Below are 21011 nucleotides of genomic sequence, written 5' to 3'. Positions count from 1 at the left end.
TGCAAGAGCTGTGTAACCTCAGAGGATCAGCTTTTCACAGTTTTTCTGGTGTGACCGACTGCCTGACTTGAGCAACCTGCTGCTGCTTCTGCATCAGCTTCCGTGGAGGGTCTAAGAGCAGCAGGTTGGCCTAGACGACCAGCTCAAGTCAGGCAGTGACACCAAGAAAGCTGTGATTCCCTCGAAGTGTTCCTGTAAAGCCTGTCTTCGCTTGCATCTTAGGGCACAAGGCTGGGTCCCCCATTTTCATCACACCAGTAGCGGATCCTCAAACGTCCAAACTTTGTGGTCACTGCTGGTTTGAGTTGAGGTTCCTACCTAGAGATGAAAAGCTCCACAGCTGACCCCGGGAGCAAAGGCAGAGCTTCTAGATCTGGGACCCTTGCAATTGCCCTTGCCTTTTCATATTAACATCCTGCTCTGTTGTATTGTCCCTAGGCATCTGCACTGAGTGAGGCAACTGCGTGTAGGCATGCATCATGCGCTGGGGTGCCGCTGTGCACTGAAATGCTGCTGCTAGCAGATCAGTTCTTCATCAGGGTATGGAGCAGAAGCCACCTTTGCGTTTGACACCTGAGAGGAGGCTGACCACACGACAATGCAGGTAGGAGACTGTATGTGCACGGCTTTGCTGTGGGAAGGAAGTGGAAGTGGGGGGTGTCACCAAAGCAGGAAAGAGTTGTTCATCCCCACAAAATGAGCAGCAAGAACAGCTGCCTGAACGCTTTGGGCAGGGAGATAGTCCTGTTCTTAGAGACCCATGCCTCCCCAGAGGTCCCGCTGCATGTGAAAGATGCCTGAGATGTTACCTTTGGCAGATGGCCACTGCAGCGATACAGATGTCAACACAGCTTTGCCCTGGCTGGTGCCAGAGACTGATGCCTGCTATTTGCTCCTGTCCCGTGCAGACATGTGCTGCAGTCCTTGCACCATGCAGTGGCTGGGATGTGGTTTGCCACGCAACATGGTGAGAGTAAGGCAGATAAGAAATGCTGAGTTGGACCAGGGAGTGGAAAAGCAGGTAGAGCCGTGAAGGACTGTGCTGGCTGCTCTTTCCAGCAGGGCTGTGTGGGCGAGCATCTCTCCCTCCTGTGTCCCTTGCTACCCTTCTGGTTTCATCTGTCTCACCCCCATCTCAGAATGATGATCTAGACCTGGAAGCAGCCGTAGCAAGCGCCCGTCCCCAGCTCGTGGAGTTCCTCAGCTGCCATCCCGACTGGCTGCTTACAGCCTCCCAGCGCTTCCTCCCGGCGACGGCACTGCATGGCCTGGATGGCATCACCGACTGCAGGGAAAAGGTCTCAGTGCTTCTGGACCTGCTGGAGAAGGCTGGCCCTGCCACCTGGAAGCAGTTTGCACAGTACCTCTGCATGGAGTGCGACCTCCCTCTGCATCTGGAGATACTGCTCATAAGTTCTGCAGGAGAAGGTAACGGAGACTAGGCCAGCTTCCTCAGCTGATGCCTTGGCCCCCCATAGCCAACAGACCAGTCTGGGCAGTGAGACCACCGGTGCTGTCACTCGCGCGGTCGGTACCTTGTCAGTGAGAGGCGGCAGTCCTCTCCGTGCTGTCCAGGCACCCCCAAGCCTTTTTAACAGAGCCACTTGGTTTAAAAAACGGTCCGACCTTCCTTCTGGTACACCCTGCCTATCTTTCACCATAATCTCTGGAATAAGACCAGTCCCTCCCAGAACAGTTGCTGCCAGCAAACAGCAATAGTTTGCGTATTCAGACGTGCTGTTTCGCCAGTCGCGCTGTGCCTTGCGGTGTTGGTGGGCGCTTCCTTGGCTCTGCCGATAAAGCTTGGCCGGGTCTGAGGGTGGAGGGTTCTGCAGATCTGGCGGGAACCTGCACGGTCATGTCATCTGGATTCCTGGATTGGAAGTGTCCCTAAGGGCAAAGTCAATTTGCCCAGAGAAAAAAATAGTGTTCTTGAGATGCTCATTACATCTATTTGAAATGTGGGGAAAAAGGTGTGCTGTGCCGTGGGGATCCCTGCTTGCTTTTTGTGAGAATGGAGAGCGTCATGATAGCTGTGAGGGAGAAAACATTGATACAGTAGTAGCTCAGGAGTTTCTCGATAACAGTGATTTTCTTAATCAGAAAATGTAGCTCCAGTCCATATTTCTTAGTGGGAAAGTTTGTTTTGCGAAGTTTTCTCTTCTAGATTTCTTGAAGGAAGGTTTTGAAGCTGCTGAAATTTGTTGTGGTATTTTTTTTTCTTGGAAGCACAACTTTTTGCTTAGAAATGTAAGTTGAGGTAAAAAAAAATAAGACATAAAACTCCAAAACTAGTAAAAACTGCGCACTCCCTCTCCAGTAAAGCTGAGATGAAATTTTTTGATAGATCTATTTGAAGAAAAAGATACTACCTTTTTGTTTCATGGATTTTCAATTGCTGTTTTTTATTTTCCTGATCCAGAAAGGCGAGAAGAACAGAAGTCTTAAAATACTCACTGCAGAAGAAAACCACTTCTCCATGTCTCTCATTAGCAGTTGGAGGCAGTGGCTTTAGAGGAAATCACGAGAGCCACAGAGAGTGTGGTCAGTACGCTGCGTGGTATGTTGTAAACTGTACACGCAGCGTGCATGTGCTGTCTTTTATGAAAGCCTGTGGCACCAGCTAAGCCATACCTCTCCCTTACCAGGTTACTCGATCTGGTTATGAATTCTTTTCTGTTGACATCATACCTTGCAGGAAGTCCCACACCATGAGTTCTTCTCAGCGGTACTGTCTTTCACATCCTGCTTGCAGGAACTGGTCGTTACTTGCATCAGTTGGACAGATGCAGCCTTTGGTAACCCACTGCAGCGGCAGTTACTTTTGCAGAGATGAGATGGTGGAAAGACCAGACAAGCAACAGGGAATAAGGACTGATGGGGTTTTCTCTCAGGACTGAAGCCGAAAACAGATTTCAGACTTTCAGTGTTGTGGCATATCATAAAAGAAGACATCTCTTACAGTTTTGGAGTTGGCTTATGCTGGTTTAACTGTCGTCGTATGAACAGTTTAGCGTCACTGATCCTTCTGAAGATGAACTGCTTTTGCATTTGCTCTAGGGGTGCCTTTCAGTTAATGCTGACTCTCTGCGTTGCTGTGTGGGTGCCGGGGCTGTCCCAAGGGTGTGGGCAGGAGTTGGTGGTTTGGAGGAGGACCACATGGCACCACACTTCAGAGTAGCGAAGCGGTCTAAGGTTAGGCAAGATTAACCATTAGATTGCCTTAGCTGAAGTGACTCCTAGGGAAAAGAGTTGCAAGGTGAGCAAGACTGGAGAACTGGTGTGGGCTAAAACCCGCCTGAGGGGCAGCCCCAGCAGTGCCTGGGATGAGTAGTGGAGAAATAGCAGGATCGAGTCTTCTGGCACCAGAACTGGCTTACTTTGCTTTATGTAGCACACAGGGTAAGAGTTGGGATGTTTGAGCTGTTGAACAGATTTTGTGTGAGGCCGTGGCACAGCACGTGCCTGTTTGGAGCCTTGTTCTTCGTTGCTTCGTGCTGATGCTGGAGCTAGAAATACCAGAGTCCTGGCCTGTTCTCCCAGCTGGGAAATGCTGGAAGTGACAGTGAGAGGAATTAACGTATCAAGGATTCCCATCTGATTTTGGAGAGCGATGCTTTCAGGCAGGAGTTTATCTGAACAGAAGAGTCCTGGTTGCGTGCGGACTGCTGTGTGGCCTGAGCAGGATCTCCCTCTGAAGCTCTGTGAATGTTGTCTGTGGGCTGGCTGTGCTGAGTGAGGTTTTGTGGCAGCTTGAGCCGTGCAGTGAGTCAGAAAAGGCTGCTGACTCAGCTGCTAACTGACTGCTGATGGTTTCATTACAGAAACAACTCATTTGCAGGAATGGGGAAGAGTAGGGCATCCCTTTTTGGCTGCGGTGTGGTTTTAGGTCAGCCAAAGCTGCCCACACTCTGAGTTTGTATGCATCATCGTGAAAAGTTGTTTCACTCTTCCCTTGAAAGCAGAGATTAGCTGTATATTAGAGCAGTCTGAAAGGAGAAGATCAGATGGGGAGCCTGAAACCTAGCTGTGCTGCATCAGCCCTTATGCTGATCTTGGTTTGTACCACTGTGCACACTGCGAGTTGCTTGCCTTTGGGCAGCAGCACCCCAGGTTTCAAGAGCAGGACACTTGCAGTAACTGTATTTAATTTTCAATTCAACTGCTTTAGGTAACGTATGCCAGAAACAAGAAGCATGCACAGATGTGGGTGCCCGGTCGTCTGTAGTGAAAGGTAAGACTGGAACAGACCCTGGGGTGCTACAGTCTTGGAGTTTGTATTCTCTGCCCGGGGGCTGGGCAGGGCTACAAACGTCCCCATCTATTGGCGCAGCGCTGGCAAGGTGTGGGGACGCCAGTGCAACTTCAGGTTTGGTTTTTCTGTTCTTGGTGCTTTCCAGATGAACATCCCCTGTTTTGTTTTCTCTCCCTGAATTTCAGGAAAGCCCCGTTGGCCCTGACTCTGCTAAGAAACTCACTCGTTCTAGTTTCTCTAGGCAAGGGAATCTCCCACCCGCTCTGCAAAATCTCTGCGTTTTGCGTTTTTACTTTGGTTGGCTTGTTGGTAGGTGGAGGAAGTTGGTTTGGCTTTTAAAGGAAGAGGAGACAGATTATTTGGGAGTTGATCCAGCAGAAACCATTTTAGAGGTGTCAAAATCGGAGCTAAAAGAATGGGTAGTAGCCGTTATAGGACTTTCTTCAGGGGTGAATTTGGGACTGAGGCCTTCCTACTCAGTGCAGATCACAAAGTGAGGGATTTGTTTTCAAGATTCTTCCTATTCCCCTGGCACTTTGCAGCGGCATCCGTCACCTGAAAGTCAGACAGAAGCCTTTAGTGCAATGTGAAAATGCTGGAGATATGTGCCACCACTGAGCAATGTCCCTGGGCCCTCATGTAACAGCTGCTGGAATCACTGGAAGCTGCTAAATTCTGAGTTGCCTCCTTAGTCACCAGATACTCAGTTTCCAGAAAACGAAACATCAGCCCAGGTCTTCTCCATGTGAAGAGTCTCACAGTGGAAAGAGAGAGAAAGGTTGTGATTCCGGCATCTGGCTTGGTGAGAGGATAAACGGTGGAGGTAGCAGCAGAAGGAATCCAGATTATCACAGAAAGCTGCTGTCACTTTGCTGTGTCCTCCTGAAATGTGTGCTGGGGGAAAAGGCAGCAGGAGGAAATGAAGCCGTGTGTTCTGCAGGCTGCAGCGTAGAGGAGTCGCTGAGTTGGGACCCTGTCAGTGCAGGGAGCAAAGTGCAGGCCTGGTGTCCTGTAAAGGTGCTTAATTTTGGTGGCAGGGAGTAGATCAGTGCTGGATTGCCCATTGGTGAAAAATAGTTGATTTGAAGGAAAAGCTGCTCTTCATTTTTTTTTTTTTCCTGCTGTGTGAATTTGGGGACTTGGCTAAGGCTCACACTCGCAGCGACAGGAGCTGCTTGCAGAACTGGCTCTGATTCTTGCTTGAGGTTTGCCAGCTCCCTCCATAGCTTGTAACTTGTGTTCCCTGCTCCTGGCTGGACAGAGGCATGCTTTTGGCACTGCGCTCCCTGAGCAGCGAGCACTCCCTGCCTTGCCCATCTCTGCTGGTGTTACCCATTTTAAGTCGTAGCCCCAGCCTACCCTTTGCAGTTCCAGCTGTTCATATGGTCACAGAGACACTATTGCGTCTGCTTTTTGCTCAGATGCTGATTCTGAGTCGCAGCACTGCAAATACTGTCTCTCCTGTGTCACGTGCAGTTTTCAGATCTTGACCTTTCTGTTCCGCAGACAGACTGCTGCTGCTAGGTGCTGTGCCGCCCTGGTGAGTGGGTGGTCGATCTCACCAGTTGCTGGTGCAACAGATATTTGAAAACAGTGCTGAAATTAACTAGGACCAGTTAAGAAGGGAAAGACTCGTGTCTCTCAGCTCTGCCCATTCTCTCCATCTGAGAGCGAACACCATAAACGAACAGGGAATTAATAATCACCATAAACAGCCCTGGGAACCTGTGGGCTGTGCGTTCTCCAGAAATAGCTGTTCTGTGCCCTGTTCCTCAGCGTAATAGAGCAGTTCCTGTGTTCAAAGCAAGGCAGATGTATCGCCCAGCCTACAAAAAGACTCACCAGTGAGGTTGTGGTAAGTCTTGGAAAATGCAGGGCAGCATTTCACAGAAGTATGTGTAGCTCCTTCACACGATGCTGCCTGCTGAGCTCATGGAGGCTGAGTGGGCAGCTGGCTTTGCTTGCAAGGAAGCTTTCTGTGGAGCTGAGATATGTCTAGTCATTGATACTTCCTGCTATTGCTTTCTTTCAGGTCCATCACATGGGCTTATCTTGCTTTGGGTGGACTTAAATCCTGAGGAGGAGCAGAGAGCAATTGAAAGAAATGGGGCTGTGGGCTTTGCTACAGTGTGTAGCTGGGTATGTGGTACTGCTGTTTGGTTTGTCTCTGTCTCAAATCTGCCAGGCTTCTTTTGTATGCTCAGAACCACTGCCTCCGTGCCCTGCGTGACTTTGCAGCGCTTGTGGTAGAAGTCTTTGATTAGGCTGTCTGTAGCCCCTAATGCTCTCTACTTCTGTATGCTCCTCCGAACCCAGAATTGAACATACCTCTTTTTTCCTTTTTTTTTTTTTTTTTTTTTTTGCCTTCCAGCAGCTGTTCTGCCAGTAGGGTCATTTTCTAGGATGCTTTTTGATGGGTGGTTGTGCTAGTTTTTTTGCTAAGGTTCTGGCATTACTTAGCTCTGTGCTTCTAAGCAAACGAGAAGGGGTTGAGCAAAAGGATCTTAGCATCATTTGATAAACCCAATGCCTTTCTTGTAAAACGTGCATTTTAAAGTTCACATTGTTTCCTGCAAAGATTTTCAAAGCCAAGCTTCCACCAGTGGCTTGTACCTCACTATTTCTGGTGTCCCAGCTGCTGTTGTCTGAGAATGGTAAGATTTGGATATTAACAGCTCTGTGAAGTGCAAAGTCATGTTCTAGTATTAGACAAATGTTGAATCCATGTAGCTGATTGTGTGTCCCAGGGAGGAGGAAGGACCTGCTTGACTTCTCTGCAAAAATACCTGAGTGGATAGAAAAAGGAAGTAGCAGATCACACTGTGACAAGAGAGATTGGTGTTAGGCACTGGAAAAATCTATATAAATAAGCGGAAGTGTTGGAATGATTGCTTGGAGAAGTTCAGGGAGCTCCATTACTGAAGGTCTTTAAACCAGCCCAGACCCCTAGGTCCCTCCTGAGAGCTGTAGCATATTCAGAGTGGGACAAGAGGATGGGTTAGCCTCAGGAGGACGAGCCTGAGCTGTCTTTCTACAGCCAGATGCACCTCCTGCTTTTACTCAACATTTCTGAAAGCTGCTACGTAAACTCAGGCTGAATTTGGAAATAGTTTTGTCTCTCTGATTTTGCCTCTTCAGCTGTCCAAATGCTTTGCTGGAGAGTGTTGCCCAGTTCTAATAAGCTGCCATTTAAAATACCCTTTGACATGTTTCTGTCTTTTCAATTCTCAGGGTTTGCTCGACGTCGCCATTGCAGCAGCTCTGCAAGTGACAAGGGTGTTAAGCAGCAACGACTAGGTATGCAGATGTTCCAGAAGCAGAGTGGTGGTGTGCTTTCCTCTGAGGAAGGACCTGTTGAGCTTCTTTCCAGAAACACCGAAGAAATCAACCTCACGCATTGAGCAAAACTTTTGTTTAGCAGCTGCATAAACTCTTAATGCAACAGGTTATTAAATATACAGAAAACAGGACCTGGCAAATAACAAGAAACTCCATTTCCATTTCAGAGATATATTAAATCTACCTGAGGAGAAGGGATGCAGATGGCATAGGCTAAGAACTCCCTTGAATTGTGATATGCCGGTAAAGCATTCAGGTGTAGGTCATCCCTGTATTTGGGTTTTTTTTTTTTAACCAAATCAGGAGACACACTGATAATTTAAAACCCACCAAAGGCTCCACAGATTCTCTAGCACATTAAAAACTCATATGATTTCAGCTCAACCTGGAGTAGAGATGTAACTGGATAGATGAACGATGACAAAGTCAAGCCAGAGTAATTCCAGGAAAGGCTGGGTAGCCTGAGCAACCTGCAGGCCGTAGAACACCGGTGTCCACATCCTTTCCTTCATCATCTGCCCTTCTTTACCCTTTTCTACCTCTGCTTTTAGCCTTGCAGTCCCCATGGCGGAGCGCTGCCCTGTGTCTGGTGAGGGAATACAGGGAGCATGGCAAAGCTGGCAGGTGCAGCAGGGCTGGAGCCAGTTTTTGACTGAAAGCTCACGTACAGGAGAATTCTTGAGGACATGCTCTTGGGAGGCCAAGTCTTACCGACTGGCAAAACTCAGCCAGCTTAACAGCAGTGAGGACAGGGTTTTTCAGAAGGTGCTGAGCGCCTGTAATTATTACCACTGTTCTCTCTTTAACAAAGGGATGCCGATATCATCAGGGATCCCACATTCTCAAAGCAAAAGATCTGTCTGTTCCAAGGTGCAGAGAGCTGGACAAGGGTAGCACAAGGCCAGCATGGGTGAACAGGGAGCCAGTGAATGGGGAATTATATGTGAAGTACACCAATACATCATTCTGTTCTTAAAGAGAGAAGAAGATTTAGTTTTTATATAAAGCTGTTTCATCTTTTCCCTGAGTTCTATTCTTCTTTCTGTGCAAAAATAGGAGAAATTATAGGTTATTTTCATGTGTTCGAAGTTTGTCATCTCTGCCTAGCTCTGTGGAGCAGCCTCTGATCAGGGCCAATTTTCCTCTGTGTAAGTGGTAGTATTTTGGATCTGTCGTGGCTTTTTCATCCTCGTAGTCACTCTGTTGTCCTCTCTCTCAGATTCAGGTGAAAAGTACCAGCGTCTCCTCATCGATTCTGTCCGCCAGAGATATGGAAGCAGGAAAGCAGCAGGAGCAGCAGCACAGGAACAAATGCAACCACTGGCTTTCAACCAAGCCTTTGTCAACCTTGTCATTCGGCAGAGCAAAGCCTCCCGCTTAAAACAGAGAGCAGATAAATCCCGAGAGGATGTGGCAGCTGCTTCTGAACCAGAACAATGTGCAGATACAGCTGTGAAAGTGTCAGATCTGTTTCGTAGTATGGTCCCATTGGACACGACAAAGGTGATCTTTTTGTTTGGTAAGCCAGGTACAGGTAAGACCATGCTAATGCACAGGATTTGTCAGAAATGGGCAGAAGGTGTCCTACCTCAGTTTCTCTTCACTTTCCTGTTTGAGTTTCGGCAGCTGAATTTATTAGAAAGAAAATTGACTCTGAAGGAGCTTTTGTTTGACCTGTTCCTTCAGCCAGAAGACAACCCTGATGCAGTGTTCCAGTACCTCCTGGAAAATACCTGGCGTACACTGATCATCTTTGATGGGCTGGATGAGTTTGCAGCTAACATGGATGTGTCATCCTCTTCTAAAGGACGCCCAACTCTTAGCTCCCATATGTCCATATCTGAGCTCTTTGCAAACCTCTGTCATGGGAAGCTCCTGCATGGTTGCACAGTGCTGGTCACCAGCCGACCTAAGAGACTACCTGACTTCTTATTAAACACAGTAGATCTGCTTGCGGAAGTCTGGGGCTTTGACCATGAGAAGGTTGAGGAATACGTCAGCCACTATTTTCATCAGCATTCCTTCAAAGAACAAGCCATTGCTCACCTGAAGAACAACACCAAGCTCCTCAGCATGTGCCAGATCCCTGCTCTGTGTTATGTTGTGTGCATCTGTTTGGAGTATTTGCTCCTTAAACATAAGATGAACGTGGAGCTTCCTCAAACAATGACACAGTTTTATATCAAAATGCTTCTCATCTTCGTAAACAAACAGCAGGGAGAGTGTGCTGGTGGTGAGGTGACTCAGCTGAACTGTAACAAGGAGGCCATTTTGGGTCTGTGTGATCTTGCACTGAAAGGCCTGGAAGATAAGAAGCTTGTGTTTTATGTTGGCGATATTCCAGAGCATGTGAAGGAGTTTGGTTCCTTACATGGACTGCTGACTGTCTTTGAGGTGAAGACGAGTGGCACTTCCCCAGAGGCTGGCTATGCCTTCGTGCACTTGAGCTTGCAGGAGTTTTTTGCAGCACTGTGTCTCATGGTTAGTAGAAGGGTGGACAAGAACTACCTGAAGAAGAAGTTCTCTTTGAAGTCAAAGTGGACTTTAAAGAAGACTGAGTTCATGGAGAGTTTTCACATCTTTCTCTCAGGCTTGTCGTCAAAAGAATGTAGGACATTTCTCATGCTGCTAGCTGAACAAGATGAAGCTTGGGTGCAGGAGAAGCAGGATGTGATCCTGGAGTCTCTCAAGAAACTGGCAGCCACTCATCTGACAGGACCTAAGGTCATTGAGCTCTGTCATTGCACTTTTGAAACGCAAGACCTCAAAGTAGCCCAGCACATCGGGAGCCTGCTGAATTTCAAGTACGAGTTTAAAAACTTTAGACTGACACCTCTGGACATGGCGGCTTTGGTTTTTGTCATAAACTCGGGCCAGGATTTGACTTACTTGGATTTTGCAGGATGTCTCATGGACATTGACTGTCTGGAGATTCTGGCTGGCTGTAAAAATGTAGAGCACTTGAGGTAAACACACTGAGTGCTGTGAGCTGGTGGGTGGAGAGAAGGGGCTAAGGGGCTGGAAGGGCAAGCCTGGGATTTGTCTTAGAAGAAAGAAAGAAGATGTGAGAAATTCTGATATGAACAGTATAACTTTCATACTGAAGAAATTTATGAAATGACGAATTTATCAGTGATTGAAGGATATAAAGGTGATAAATCCATTCTGGCTGTTTTTCTCCTATGTTTCTTTTTTTTGATTAAAACAATCAAACAACAGGGTAGTTAGTGTAGTAGAAAAGAGAAAATGTAGGCATTTCTTGAGGATACAGAGGCGGGGCGAGTCCTGCAAGCAAATGAGAAAATTATGGGCTAAGTGCTAATTATGGGCTGGTGAACAGGAGGAGACAGCTGCTCTCTCAGGTGCTCTCTATCAGTGCTTTGCTGCAATGGCAATGAATTTTCAAGAAGTTTCTCTTTAGATCCTGTTGTGGAACAGGTCTCATTCCACATTTCTGTGAACGACTTAGAGGATTGTGTGTACAATTTGCTAATCTGGAGAAGATGGGAGGCAGCCAGGGTGAGGGTTACCTTCATCTGAAGCGAGTGATTTTGTCAGCTGTGAAGTGAAGGAGCAGAAACAGATGTGAAAACTGCTGTTCCTGGATATTGATGTAGTTGTGACAAGGACAGTAATCATTTGTTCTCTGCCTCTATTAAGAAGAATAAGAATACAGTTTCATTTCCAGTTGGAAAACCTTTCTGATGATACGTCCTAACTCTGAATTGCTAGTGCAGGCACAGGGCAGTGCATGGAGTCCTCTGCTTTCAATGAGCAGGTTAGACAGATGTCCAGGGATGGTTGGGCTGTTCCCTTGCATTAGGAGAACAGAACAGGGGATTTTTGGGGGTTCTTCCTCAGCTCATACACACTCAAGCCCATGCCTGCTTTTGTTTACGGTCCGCAGGATGCTAGCACTCTGAGTACTGTTCCTTGGAAGGACAGGCAAAGAGCAGCAGGACCCCAAGAATTTCAGCTGCATGTTGCTTGCATAGAGCCTGTCTAAAGAAGAAGCATGACCTCAGGCATGTTCCTGGTGACCGTGGGCCATGTCCGTCGTGCCACTGCACCTCTGCAGCTTGTTCCTGGTTCCCACTGGTTTAGGGGAAGGTGGCAGAGGCACTTGGGTGGGTTTCTGCTTTTCTTGGCCCCCAAACATGCTATGGGAGACATGCAGCTCAGGGGGCTTTGTACCAGTGCGTCCCGGAACTGGTTCAAAGGAGACCTTGTGTGTCTGAAAGGTTACATGTTTGTTTTCTCCAATGCCACCAGTTCCTTCTGTAAACGAGGTACTTTCCCCCAAAACCTTGTGTCTTTTATATTTTGGACGTCTCTGGCTATGCTGCCACCCAAATTTAAAGTATATGGCCTGGAATCAGTCCTTTCATAACTCAGCAGCTCATTGCACAGGAGCTTTTAGACACTCCCTGTTTGAATTGAGTTTGGTTTGCCCCTGTGTGACCTCCCTTGTCTCCAGGCTCCTGACTCTGGCAGGACATGCAGTAGGGCTGAGTCTTCATCTGTGGCAGCACTTACACTTGGTGTCACTGTACCAAAAGGCAGAAGCCATCTCTTGAGGTATTTGCAGTTGATGTGCAAATTTAGTGTTTTTTTAAAGCAGGTGTTTGAAAAGGTAAAGATGCTGCAATAAAAAGCGTGATACATTTGCTGTTAAGAAAGAAATTCAGCGCTTTTTTTTTTTAATTGTGTTTTAACCTGCTCTGTGGCTTAGCTTATTTCGGGTTTTTTTGTGTTTACATTTTTTTCCCTTTTCTTCGTGTTTTAGCTTTCGTAGCAGGAGATGTGGCGATGACTTTGCTGCTGCTCTTTCAAAGAGTTTATGCGGAATGGGGAGCCTGAAGAAACTAGAGTGAGTCTTTGCTTGTGAGGTCAGAGCCTTCTCTCTGTCTTGTAATTTAATTACATCTGCTCGCTGAAGGCTGATCTGCTCTGTGCAGCACTGTATGGAGAGTAACGTAGTGCTGTGCAGAGCAGCACAGATACTTGCGGCTCTTGTTTCATGCTGGTATCAAGAGGAGTGTTGCACTGCCCTGGATGAAAAGGGGTATAAGGTTGGTTGTAGGTGACAGAGCCAGGCCATGTCCTCTCGTTGTGCTGGGAGTGCAGCACAGGCACGCGTCTGAGACAGGCTACTATGTGCTGCATGGGATGCTAGTCCTCCCTCTGCTTGGGTTGAGTGATTCTTGCTTTTTCCAGGCTGACAGGTGGGAGCATCACATCTGAGGGGATGACTAACTTGGTCCAGGCTTCATCACAGTGCCTCCAGCTTGAGGAAATAAAGTGAGTGTGTTGTGGCAATGACCCTCAAATCAGCCGCTCGTTCCTAGGGAGCCTGGGCTACTGATGAGAATGAATCTGTGTGCAGCTTGCAGGACAATCGGATACGGGAACTGGACGTGAAGAGGGTGATGGACCTGTTTTCCAGAATGGAAAAGCTGAAGAAAATAGAGTGAGTAAAAATGGCTTAAGCCTATTAAAAATGGTAGCCACTCACTATAAAGCCAAGCATAGCATCAGAGAAAGTGCTGGACGCCTGGCTCAGTTTGAGATAGACTCAGCCTCACAGTTCTTACCCAGGTGTTTTAAAATAATCTCAAGGGAGTCCTGGCACCACTGACACCTCTCCAGGAATTACAATGAATATGCTCAGCTTCGTGTCTGGCATGACTTTTTCCTCGTCTGCCTGCTCAACTCTCTTCGGCTTGGTCAGGCTCAGACAGAGATGCCTCACCTCTGCACAAGAGAGGATGGCTCTGTGCCTGTCTTCCCAGCTGTTTTGTTAGCCCTCTTCTCCTGTACTACTTCTAATGCTCCTGTAACAGCACAGTGCTGAGTGAGAGGGACTGACTATTAGAAAATCTCCCAACATGGATCTGCATCTTTTTAGATGGAGAGAACCACCAACCTGACTTGTGAAGGGATTTAAAAGAGCAGTTTAAGCAGCAGGCGGCAAGGCAGAGCAGAGCTGCTACAAGTGTTAGAGTCGCAGTGTAGTTTGCATTACAGGAGATGGACAGCCACAAAGCTGTTTTGCCTCTGCGGGAAGTCAAAGCCACAGCGCTGCCTGCCTGCCCCAGTTCAAAGGGAGCGACTCTGCCTTGAAAGGTCTTCCACGTACCCCTCGGTGCGAGCAGATGAACCCAAAATACCTGCAGTTATTGCTGGACCCCATCCTGGAATTAATTATTGGCCTTGCAACATGATTAGAAGTGTTTAAGAGCATGTTGGAAAGAGAGAGGAAAGGAGGAATGTACCTGCTCCTCTGCTTTCCTGGGCACGTGGGATAACAGCTTGTGGGAAATGCCAGCATGTCCCCAGTGGAGCAGCATATCATATGGAAAAGGTGGGAAGCCAGTGCAATTTGTAAGCCTCGTTCCTTCACGCATTTCTATTATGCACATACAGTGTTACTGTTGTGGATGATTCCTGTGAGGTTGGCAGGGATGGTGCGCTGTGGCCCTGAGAACAAGCAGAGGATTTGTAGAAGCAAGACCTTATGTGTCGTATTCAATGAGGTTCAAAAAGTAATGGAACAGAAAAAACATGCAATTAAAGAATAAATCCCTAGAGGTTGCCAGTACCCTATGTCTTTGGGGATGTTTTAAATGTGAGTGTTTAGACCGCACTAGTTTAATAGACCCTACTTGAATTAGATTTGTTATAGCAAGAGTTTAACTGCGCTGTGGGCTGGATGTGTAATCATACAGATGTGAAGTACATTCCCTACATAACCCCCAAACAGTTAATGATTCTTCTGTCACACATAGAGGAAGTATCTCTGATTCTAAATTCATGGGAGCTTTAGCTTGCAGAGAAGAACTATGATCTGATAATGCTTTTGTTGGGCCCTAAATGCAAAATTCAAAAGTTTTGGAGAAACCGCTAACTAAAAGAATGTGTGCTTCAGGGTGTTTGGGTGTGGAGCAGAGGGCGTGTGTGTAACAGGAGCACGCTGTTGGGTCCAGCAGCTGAAGTTGTGTTCTTCCTCATGTTCACAGCCTGAGCAACAACGATCTTTCCTTGAGTGCTGTTCTCGGTTTGGCAAAGGAAGTCGTCGCGTGTCAAAATGCTACTGAACTGCATGTCAGGTATCAATAGATGACAGCTCTTATAAAAGCAAATACGTTGTCTTTTTAGATGCTGACTTTTTATATGGATGCTGTTTTACAGCTTAATTGTTGGCTAATCGAAGTGAACAAAAATGAATTTTACTCCTTTTTGTTTTCTGTTTGAAACAAAATTTGAATTCATCATATTATGGACTTCTTCTTAGTATTTTTTAAATGGGTCATTTTATCCTTGGTCTGTAAATTGATGTAGAGGGTGTAGTATTTCTTCTTGTGTAACAGAATTTAAACATGCTTTTAAGCTCTGCAGCATATCAAGTGGGAAATTCTTTACCAGCTAGAGTAAATTTGCTATAAATCAGTTAAGTTTACTGAAAAGGTGTGGATTTAAGTAGCTCTAGCTCTGTGTTCCTTTAAATTACAGGCTTTGGTGTTTTCATAGGTCCAGGATGACAGAGAAAGGGTAGAATTTTTAAATCCTGGCTCTTATGTTGTAAGTTTAATAGGACAAATTAATCCTTGGTGTAACTCAAGGGAAGTCAGATTGCAAAGAGCTTTTTCTCATTTTTCTTGCTGGAATGGAGTCATTACTGAATATCTTTCTGACAAACTGCTGGTCTTGCGAAAAAAAAATAAATCTCAGCCCAGTCTTAACTGCGTTACTCTTGTCTGCGCAGCAGCCCCAGTTCAACAAGCGGGGTGTCCTGCAGCCCTCTGGCCACGTAGCTGCTTGGCGAGGTGCTAGCAGGGCAGATGCCAAGGCCCTCTTTGGCGTTCAGGCAACAGCTTTGGTCCATGCTGAGCCCCTCTGCTAAACAGATGGCATCCTTCCCCCTGTGCCCTAACGTTGGCTTGGATCTTGTTTTCAGGAAGGACACCGTGATGATGTGTTTTTCTGGCCCATCTGGGAAAGTTCCAAGGTGAGAAACTTCACTTGGAGTTATGCTATATTCAGTTATGCTGATTCAAACCATCAGCTTGATGTCACTATAAACCACTCCAGCCACAGAACTGGTTGCCTCTGCCCTTGCATCGGGCAGAGCTGGATCCACCTGAGCAAGGAGAAAGGTAACCAGAATAGCTGGCCTTTGCATAGACCTACCAGCCAGTTCCCCAAAGGCAGCACTTTGGTGCCTGTGTAAGCTTGAAGTGCTGTGTTTCTGTTGAAAAACTGATGAAAAAAGTTAAGTGTGAGGATAAATGAAGGAAAAGACTTTGCTCCTTCTCTGGCTGGCTCCTGTGTTCTTCCTGCTTGTGCATACTTTTGAGGGAAGGGTGGATTTGACCTGAATTAAGAATGTACAAAACAATCTCGTTGACTGGTGGGGAACTCGCCTTGCCCTGTGTGGTGCAGTCCTCGAGGGACCTGAAAGTACTTTTCATGCATGTGCAAACTGGCTCAGCCTGGTCCGGAGTCAGCTAGAAACTGCTCCTGTTCTGATGCCTGACCAGTTGTCCTGTGCTGTTGCAGGCAGCCTGAGTGGGTTTATCCCTTCCTGTGGTAGCACAGTCCCACACGGAGGCAAAACATCCTGCATCTTGGTAGTGCCTTTGGATTGGGGCTCACTTATCATGCTGATTCAAATATACGGTGAAATCCTATGTGGACACCACCTGTGATGGCTGCTCCCATCTCCTCGTGGAGCTCTTCTGGCTTTTGAAAATCACTTAGCCTCACATGGAGTGGTAGGACAGAGCACAGACCTTGTGGTTTCTTCCAGAATGCTTCCAGAAGATACTAACCAGCTCCTAGGTCCTCATATTTTGTGAAGGCATATTAAAGGCCAAATATTTTGGGTGTTTGCAGGTCTTTGGATTTGAGGTGGGAAGAGGATAAAGACCGTGAAACTTTGACTAGATTTGTGAAGTTATGGTAAGAGAAGATGTTGAAATTCCTACATGTGAGTGTGATTTGCAGACAAGAGGTACCAGAGAAGGACAGGAATAGCAGCTGTGTTAGTCCTTAAGGACAGAGCATATTTCCACATACGAAAAAGTTTGAAATAAACCTGACTCAGTAAATAAAAAGAACAATAGAAATCCCTATATGGCCCAGCCAGTGGCTTTATTTCTTGTGTATTGGGCTCTGCAGCCCTAGAGAGGCAGAATTTCCTTGATAATGCTCATCTTGCCGTATGTCCTTATAGCTGCCAAAAGCATGAGCCATTTAGTTTTTGTTCTTGCCTGGCTCCAGAAGAGGGTAGTGGCTTTCTCAAAATAGAACTCCAGCATGTTACCTGAGCATGTTAAAGCTGGGAAATGGCCCTCCCTTTCCTCCTTCCCTTTCCCTCACTGCTCTGCACAACAGGAACAATTGCATCCATCCCCTTGTCGTAGATGGCAGTGCCAGGCTGCTCTGACACGAGGCGCTGCCCTTGCGTAGCACTCTTCATGTGCTTCCCTCTGTGCTGCACAGACGGACAGAGTAGTATGCCCAGGGTTGTGTGGCAGAGCAGAGGGAAACCCCCCCCCCATCTCTTGGTACTGCTTTTGTGTGCCCTCCTTTGGAGAGAGACACCAGAACTGCCCAGGGCCCCCTGTCCCCTCCGTGCTCATTAACCCTCCCGTTCCCAGCTTGCAGGACTGCAGCCTGTCTTCCCAGCACGCAGAGCAGATCGTTGCCATTCTCCGGAGCTGCCCCTGTCTCTCCGAAGTGGAGTAAGTGCCTCCTTTCCTTCCTGTTGGGTGCCTGTGGTGGGGGAGCAGGGGACATTACATGTAGAGGGCAGTGGGGATGTGGGGCCTGACCCCAAGAAGGGGGCCCAACTCTCTGTGTCACGTCTGGTGGGATCTTGATTGGGGACTTTTGGTGAGGTTCAGCAGGAGGTGGATGCTGAGCAGTCTTGGATTCCTGTGACAACTGCAGCCTCTGGCTCCCTGAGATGCCAGCTGCAGAGCAAGCCCTGCTAACAAAGCAGAGCTGCACACTGGAGGCAGTACGGAGCCATCCCAGAGGCACAGCCCCTCCGGCAAATCCTCTGAGCCAGCGAAGGGGCACAGATTGCTTCTATGTTGTCCCTCCTGTCTTCTAAAGCATCCAGCTCCATTGGGAGAAGCAAGCGGAGGAAGACATGAGATACACTTGACAACCTGCACATTGCAATGACTATCATCCCTACCTGTCCTTATTTGCCTACATATGAGGCCACCTGGATTTGGCTGTAAAGCTCTCCTTCTAGCCTGTCTGCCCTGGAAAATGCAGGAATATCTGTTGCAAGACAGTTCAGTCATGACTGTATCTTGAATTTAGCTACATCTCAAACCCCAGTTTTCTAGCTTCCCGATTTGAGTTGGGATCTGGAGATCTTTGTCATCCTGTGTTTTCTTCCTTCCTTTCTTCCTTCCAGGAGGAGAGTAAACACTCACTCATTTGGGTTCCCATTTTGTGCTCCCACTTAGGTTTTCGAAAGGAAGGTGTTTCTGGGCCTAAAGCATGAATCATGTAGTCCTAGGGATAAAACTCTTTGTCTGAAGTTGCTTCATGCAGAGATAAGCAGGGAAGACTGATTTGGGACAGAAGAACAGTCCAAGCAAAAAAGCAGTTGTAGGAAAAGGAAATCAAGCAGATTTTGAGGGCTTTGTTGTTTGTACTGTTCAAAACAATCCCCACTAACTGGAAAATGCCTCAGTTTATCAGGTAACAAGCTTGGAGATGAAGGCTGCAGTTGCCTGCTGGAAAGCCTCCCTTGGATATCAATTTCAAAGCAGCTTGAGTAAGTGTTGCCTTGTACAAAACCAAATGCCCTCTTGAGCTTGAGCCTGACAAGGACCATACAGAGATGCTGAGTGGGGATCCAGGAGGCAAAGGCCTCTCAGACCAGTGCTACAAAAGCAGCTCTGAGCCCTCTTAAGGAACGCTGAGCCTCAGCCCATGAGACTGTTCAGCCTGAAGTTGGTCACCTGGTCAGAGCATCACGCACGGAAGCTGGTCAAAATGCATCTGAAGTGCCCTTTCACTAAAACCCCTTCCTCAGGAATAACGGCCCTGTGTGTTTTCCACCATGCCACTTCTGCAATGAAATGGGTTCAAGCATGTAGCACACTGATGACTGCTTCCAGTAGGCCAGTCCTGTGTGATTTCAGTGACCAACTAATTGCCTTTTTTGTCTTTCTTAGTCTCAGTCAAAACCGCCTCTCTGTTAATGGCATTTGCGGTCTGTTGAAGTCAGTAAACACCTGCCAGAAGATGGTGGAGGTACAAGTCAGGTATGTAGGTCTTGAATCATTCCTGAGGTTAATCCCAGTAGACGAGTCTGAGAGTTAGGTTCTGAGATTTTTTGTTGGGTCACCTCAGAAGTGAGGTGGGTGAAGAACATGTCCAGAGATGATTTGTAACACTGACACTTGGTGATACATTGCTGTAAGCTGATTTTACCTGAGCCATCAACCAGAGTTTGGGATGGTACAGAACTATGTGTCCTTTCATGCATGGGGGCAGTTTTAGACTCTTTCCTGCTCTCTGCCCTGGGAGGTTTTGAAGAGAGTCTCTGTGTAGCGTGAGAACTGGTGACATCTCCTGGAGTGGAGCTGGAAGTTCTCCCTCTGTTACTTTCCTTTGGAAAACCCGGGGAGTTCAAGTGTAACAATTTTGTTTGCACTTTTTCTAATGGTTCAGAGAAACTGGGTCATCTGATATTGCGTAGTTTGATCCAGCCAGGATTTAAAACTAATGGAGATTGTTTTGCTTGCTTTGGGAGTGTTTTAAGCGATTGGTGTCACTAAAGACTTTTGAACAGCAAAATCAAGCATTCTTAAAACAAGAAGTCCTGTAAATAACTAAAATGTGGCATTGATTGATTCCTTCTCTTCTTCACAGCCTTTGTCATGAGACTGCAGTCCTGCAGTTTACAGAAGACAGAGAATTTGCTTCCTCCCCCCCTAGGTAGTGTGTGTTTTCTCAGCATCGTGTGTAGTTCTTACATCCTGTTTAGGTACCAAGGGTAGCGCTTCATCTCACAGCAGTTCTTGACCCTCGTCCCTCCTGAATCTAAAGGTAGTACTTACTCCTGGTTTTCTTAGTCACTTTGGAAGTTGCCCACTGCCTTCTGTAGTGTTTGATTATGTTTTGTATCTCTAGGGGATGTTTCAACCCACAGCATCCTAAGCAAAGCAGGCTGTTTAATGACAGCTATGCTATCTGCTGATAGTGAACAGTAAAAAAAAAAATGAATCGCGCACATCTCCAAACCAAGTTCTGAAAAGATTCACAGATCCCTGCATGTTTAAAACCATTTAGTTCACTACATGGTGCATTCTGGGTCATGGTACTCCGAAAAAAAAAAAAAAAAAATGGGAGTTCTATTTTTCCACTCAAAAAATTATGTCTCAAAAGAGCTCAACCCAAATATTTTGTTTGAGAAATGGTTTCCTTTTGCTCCTGGAGCTGTAGGTTCATTTATTTATGCCCTTGTTCTCCATGGACTGAGACCACTGTAAATTAGCATTTCCCACGGTACACCTGCATCCCACCTCTTAGCTGGGGAGGAGCAGCAGGGCTATCATGGGACGCAACCCAGTTGTGGCTGTGCTTGAAAGAGCGAAACAGCCTGAAGCACGTGATCCGTGACTCCTTTAAGGCACCAGGTGACATTTCAAACTCAGATATTTTAGAATTTGGTTGTTCCATTTATTTTGAATAGTCGGAGTTTGCATAGACATGGACTCTTTTCACAAAACATGTTTAGGCAAAAGCTGAACTCTCCATCAAGCTGTAGCTTGGATGGGAAATCTGTCTCTTCCACTTCTCCCAGTTGCTGGCACGCTCAAGTATTTGGTTAATTACTGAAAGAAGGAAGAGCTTGCTGTTGGCAATATTTGAATGTGGGCTAGAGCCAGGGGAACCCCAGGGACCTGTCAGATTGCTACAGTGTGTTTTACCCTTGTCTGCTTTTGTGCTCGCTTACTAGGGAAGAGCCTGTGTTCTCTAGTGATGACCAGAGAGATGGAGAGGAAAACCAGACACCTACTGCCTCAAAAAAAATAAGGTACCATGGCAAATTTTCACTGTATTTCATGTATGTCCTGTCTCTGGATCCTATAGCTGCTGGAACCTGCATCTCCAGGTTTGGATGATGAATCACAAGAGAGCTGGTAAAGGCTTCTTCAGTCAGTCATTTGTCACTGTGTTTGCAGTCCCAGCCTGCAGCACTGGAAGCTCCCTGGTTAGCCTCTGTGGTCTTCTACAGGAGTCTAAATAGGTTGTGGGTTGTGTGTGTTATTCACAGAGTCGGTGTGGTGATTGTGCGGTTACTGCATCAGCTCCCATGTGGGAGCTGGAGGAGCTGGCGGTGACAGAGCTTGTGGTGTTGGGGGGTCTCTGCTGTTGTTTG

The 21011-nt window shown here is 47.0% G+C and overlaps 1 protein-coding gene across 1 annotated transcript in view; it reads left to right on the top strand.

Annotated features, from left to right (window-relative positions):
• NLRC5 (NLR family CARD domain containing 5) overlaps nt 1-21011 on the top strand; it is a 56192-nt gene that overhangs the window by 5192 nt on the left and 29989 nt on the right. The window contains exons 3-18 of the mRNA XM_075434033.1: nt 439-604; nt 1140-1428; nt 4172-4234; nt 7487-7552; nt 8814-10560; nt 12381-12464; nt 12812-12895; nt 12981-13064; nt 14614-14703; nt 15552-15602; nt 16490-16555; nt 17257-17340; nt 18312-18395; nt 18799-18888; nt 19499-19564; nt 20589-20666. Of these exons, the coding sequence (XP_075290148.1) occupies nt 599-604; nt 1140-1428; nt 4172-4234; nt 7487-7552; nt 8814-10560; nt 12381-12464; nt 12812-12895; nt 12981-13064; nt 14614-14703; nt 15552-15602; nt 16490-16555; nt 17257-17340; nt 18312-18395; nt 18799-18888; nt 19499-19564; nt 20589-20666 (3032 nt within the window). The 5' untranslated portion in view covers nt 439-598. The remainder of the gene's footprint in view (nt 1-438; nt 605-1139; nt 1429-4171; nt 4235-7486; nt 7553-8813; nt 10561-12380; nt 12465-12811; nt 12896-12980; nt 13065-14613; nt 14704-15551; nt 15603-16489; nt 16556-17256; nt 17341-18311; nt 18396-18798; nt 18889-19498; nt 19565-20588; nt 20667-21011) is intronic.

This window comes from Opisthocomus hoazin, chromosome 12 (genome assembly GCF_030867145.1).
Source record: "Opisthocomus hoazin isolate bOpiHoa1 chromosome 12, bOpiHoa1.hap1, whole genome shotgun sequence".
Taxonomy (NCBI): domain Eukaryota; kingdom Metazoa; phylum Chordata; class Aves; order Opisthocomiformes; family Opisthocomidae; genus Opisthocomus; species Opisthocomus hoazin.
The sequence above is the reverse complement of the archived record's forward strand: the minus strand, read 5'-3'. Positions and strand labels throughout refer to the sequence as shown.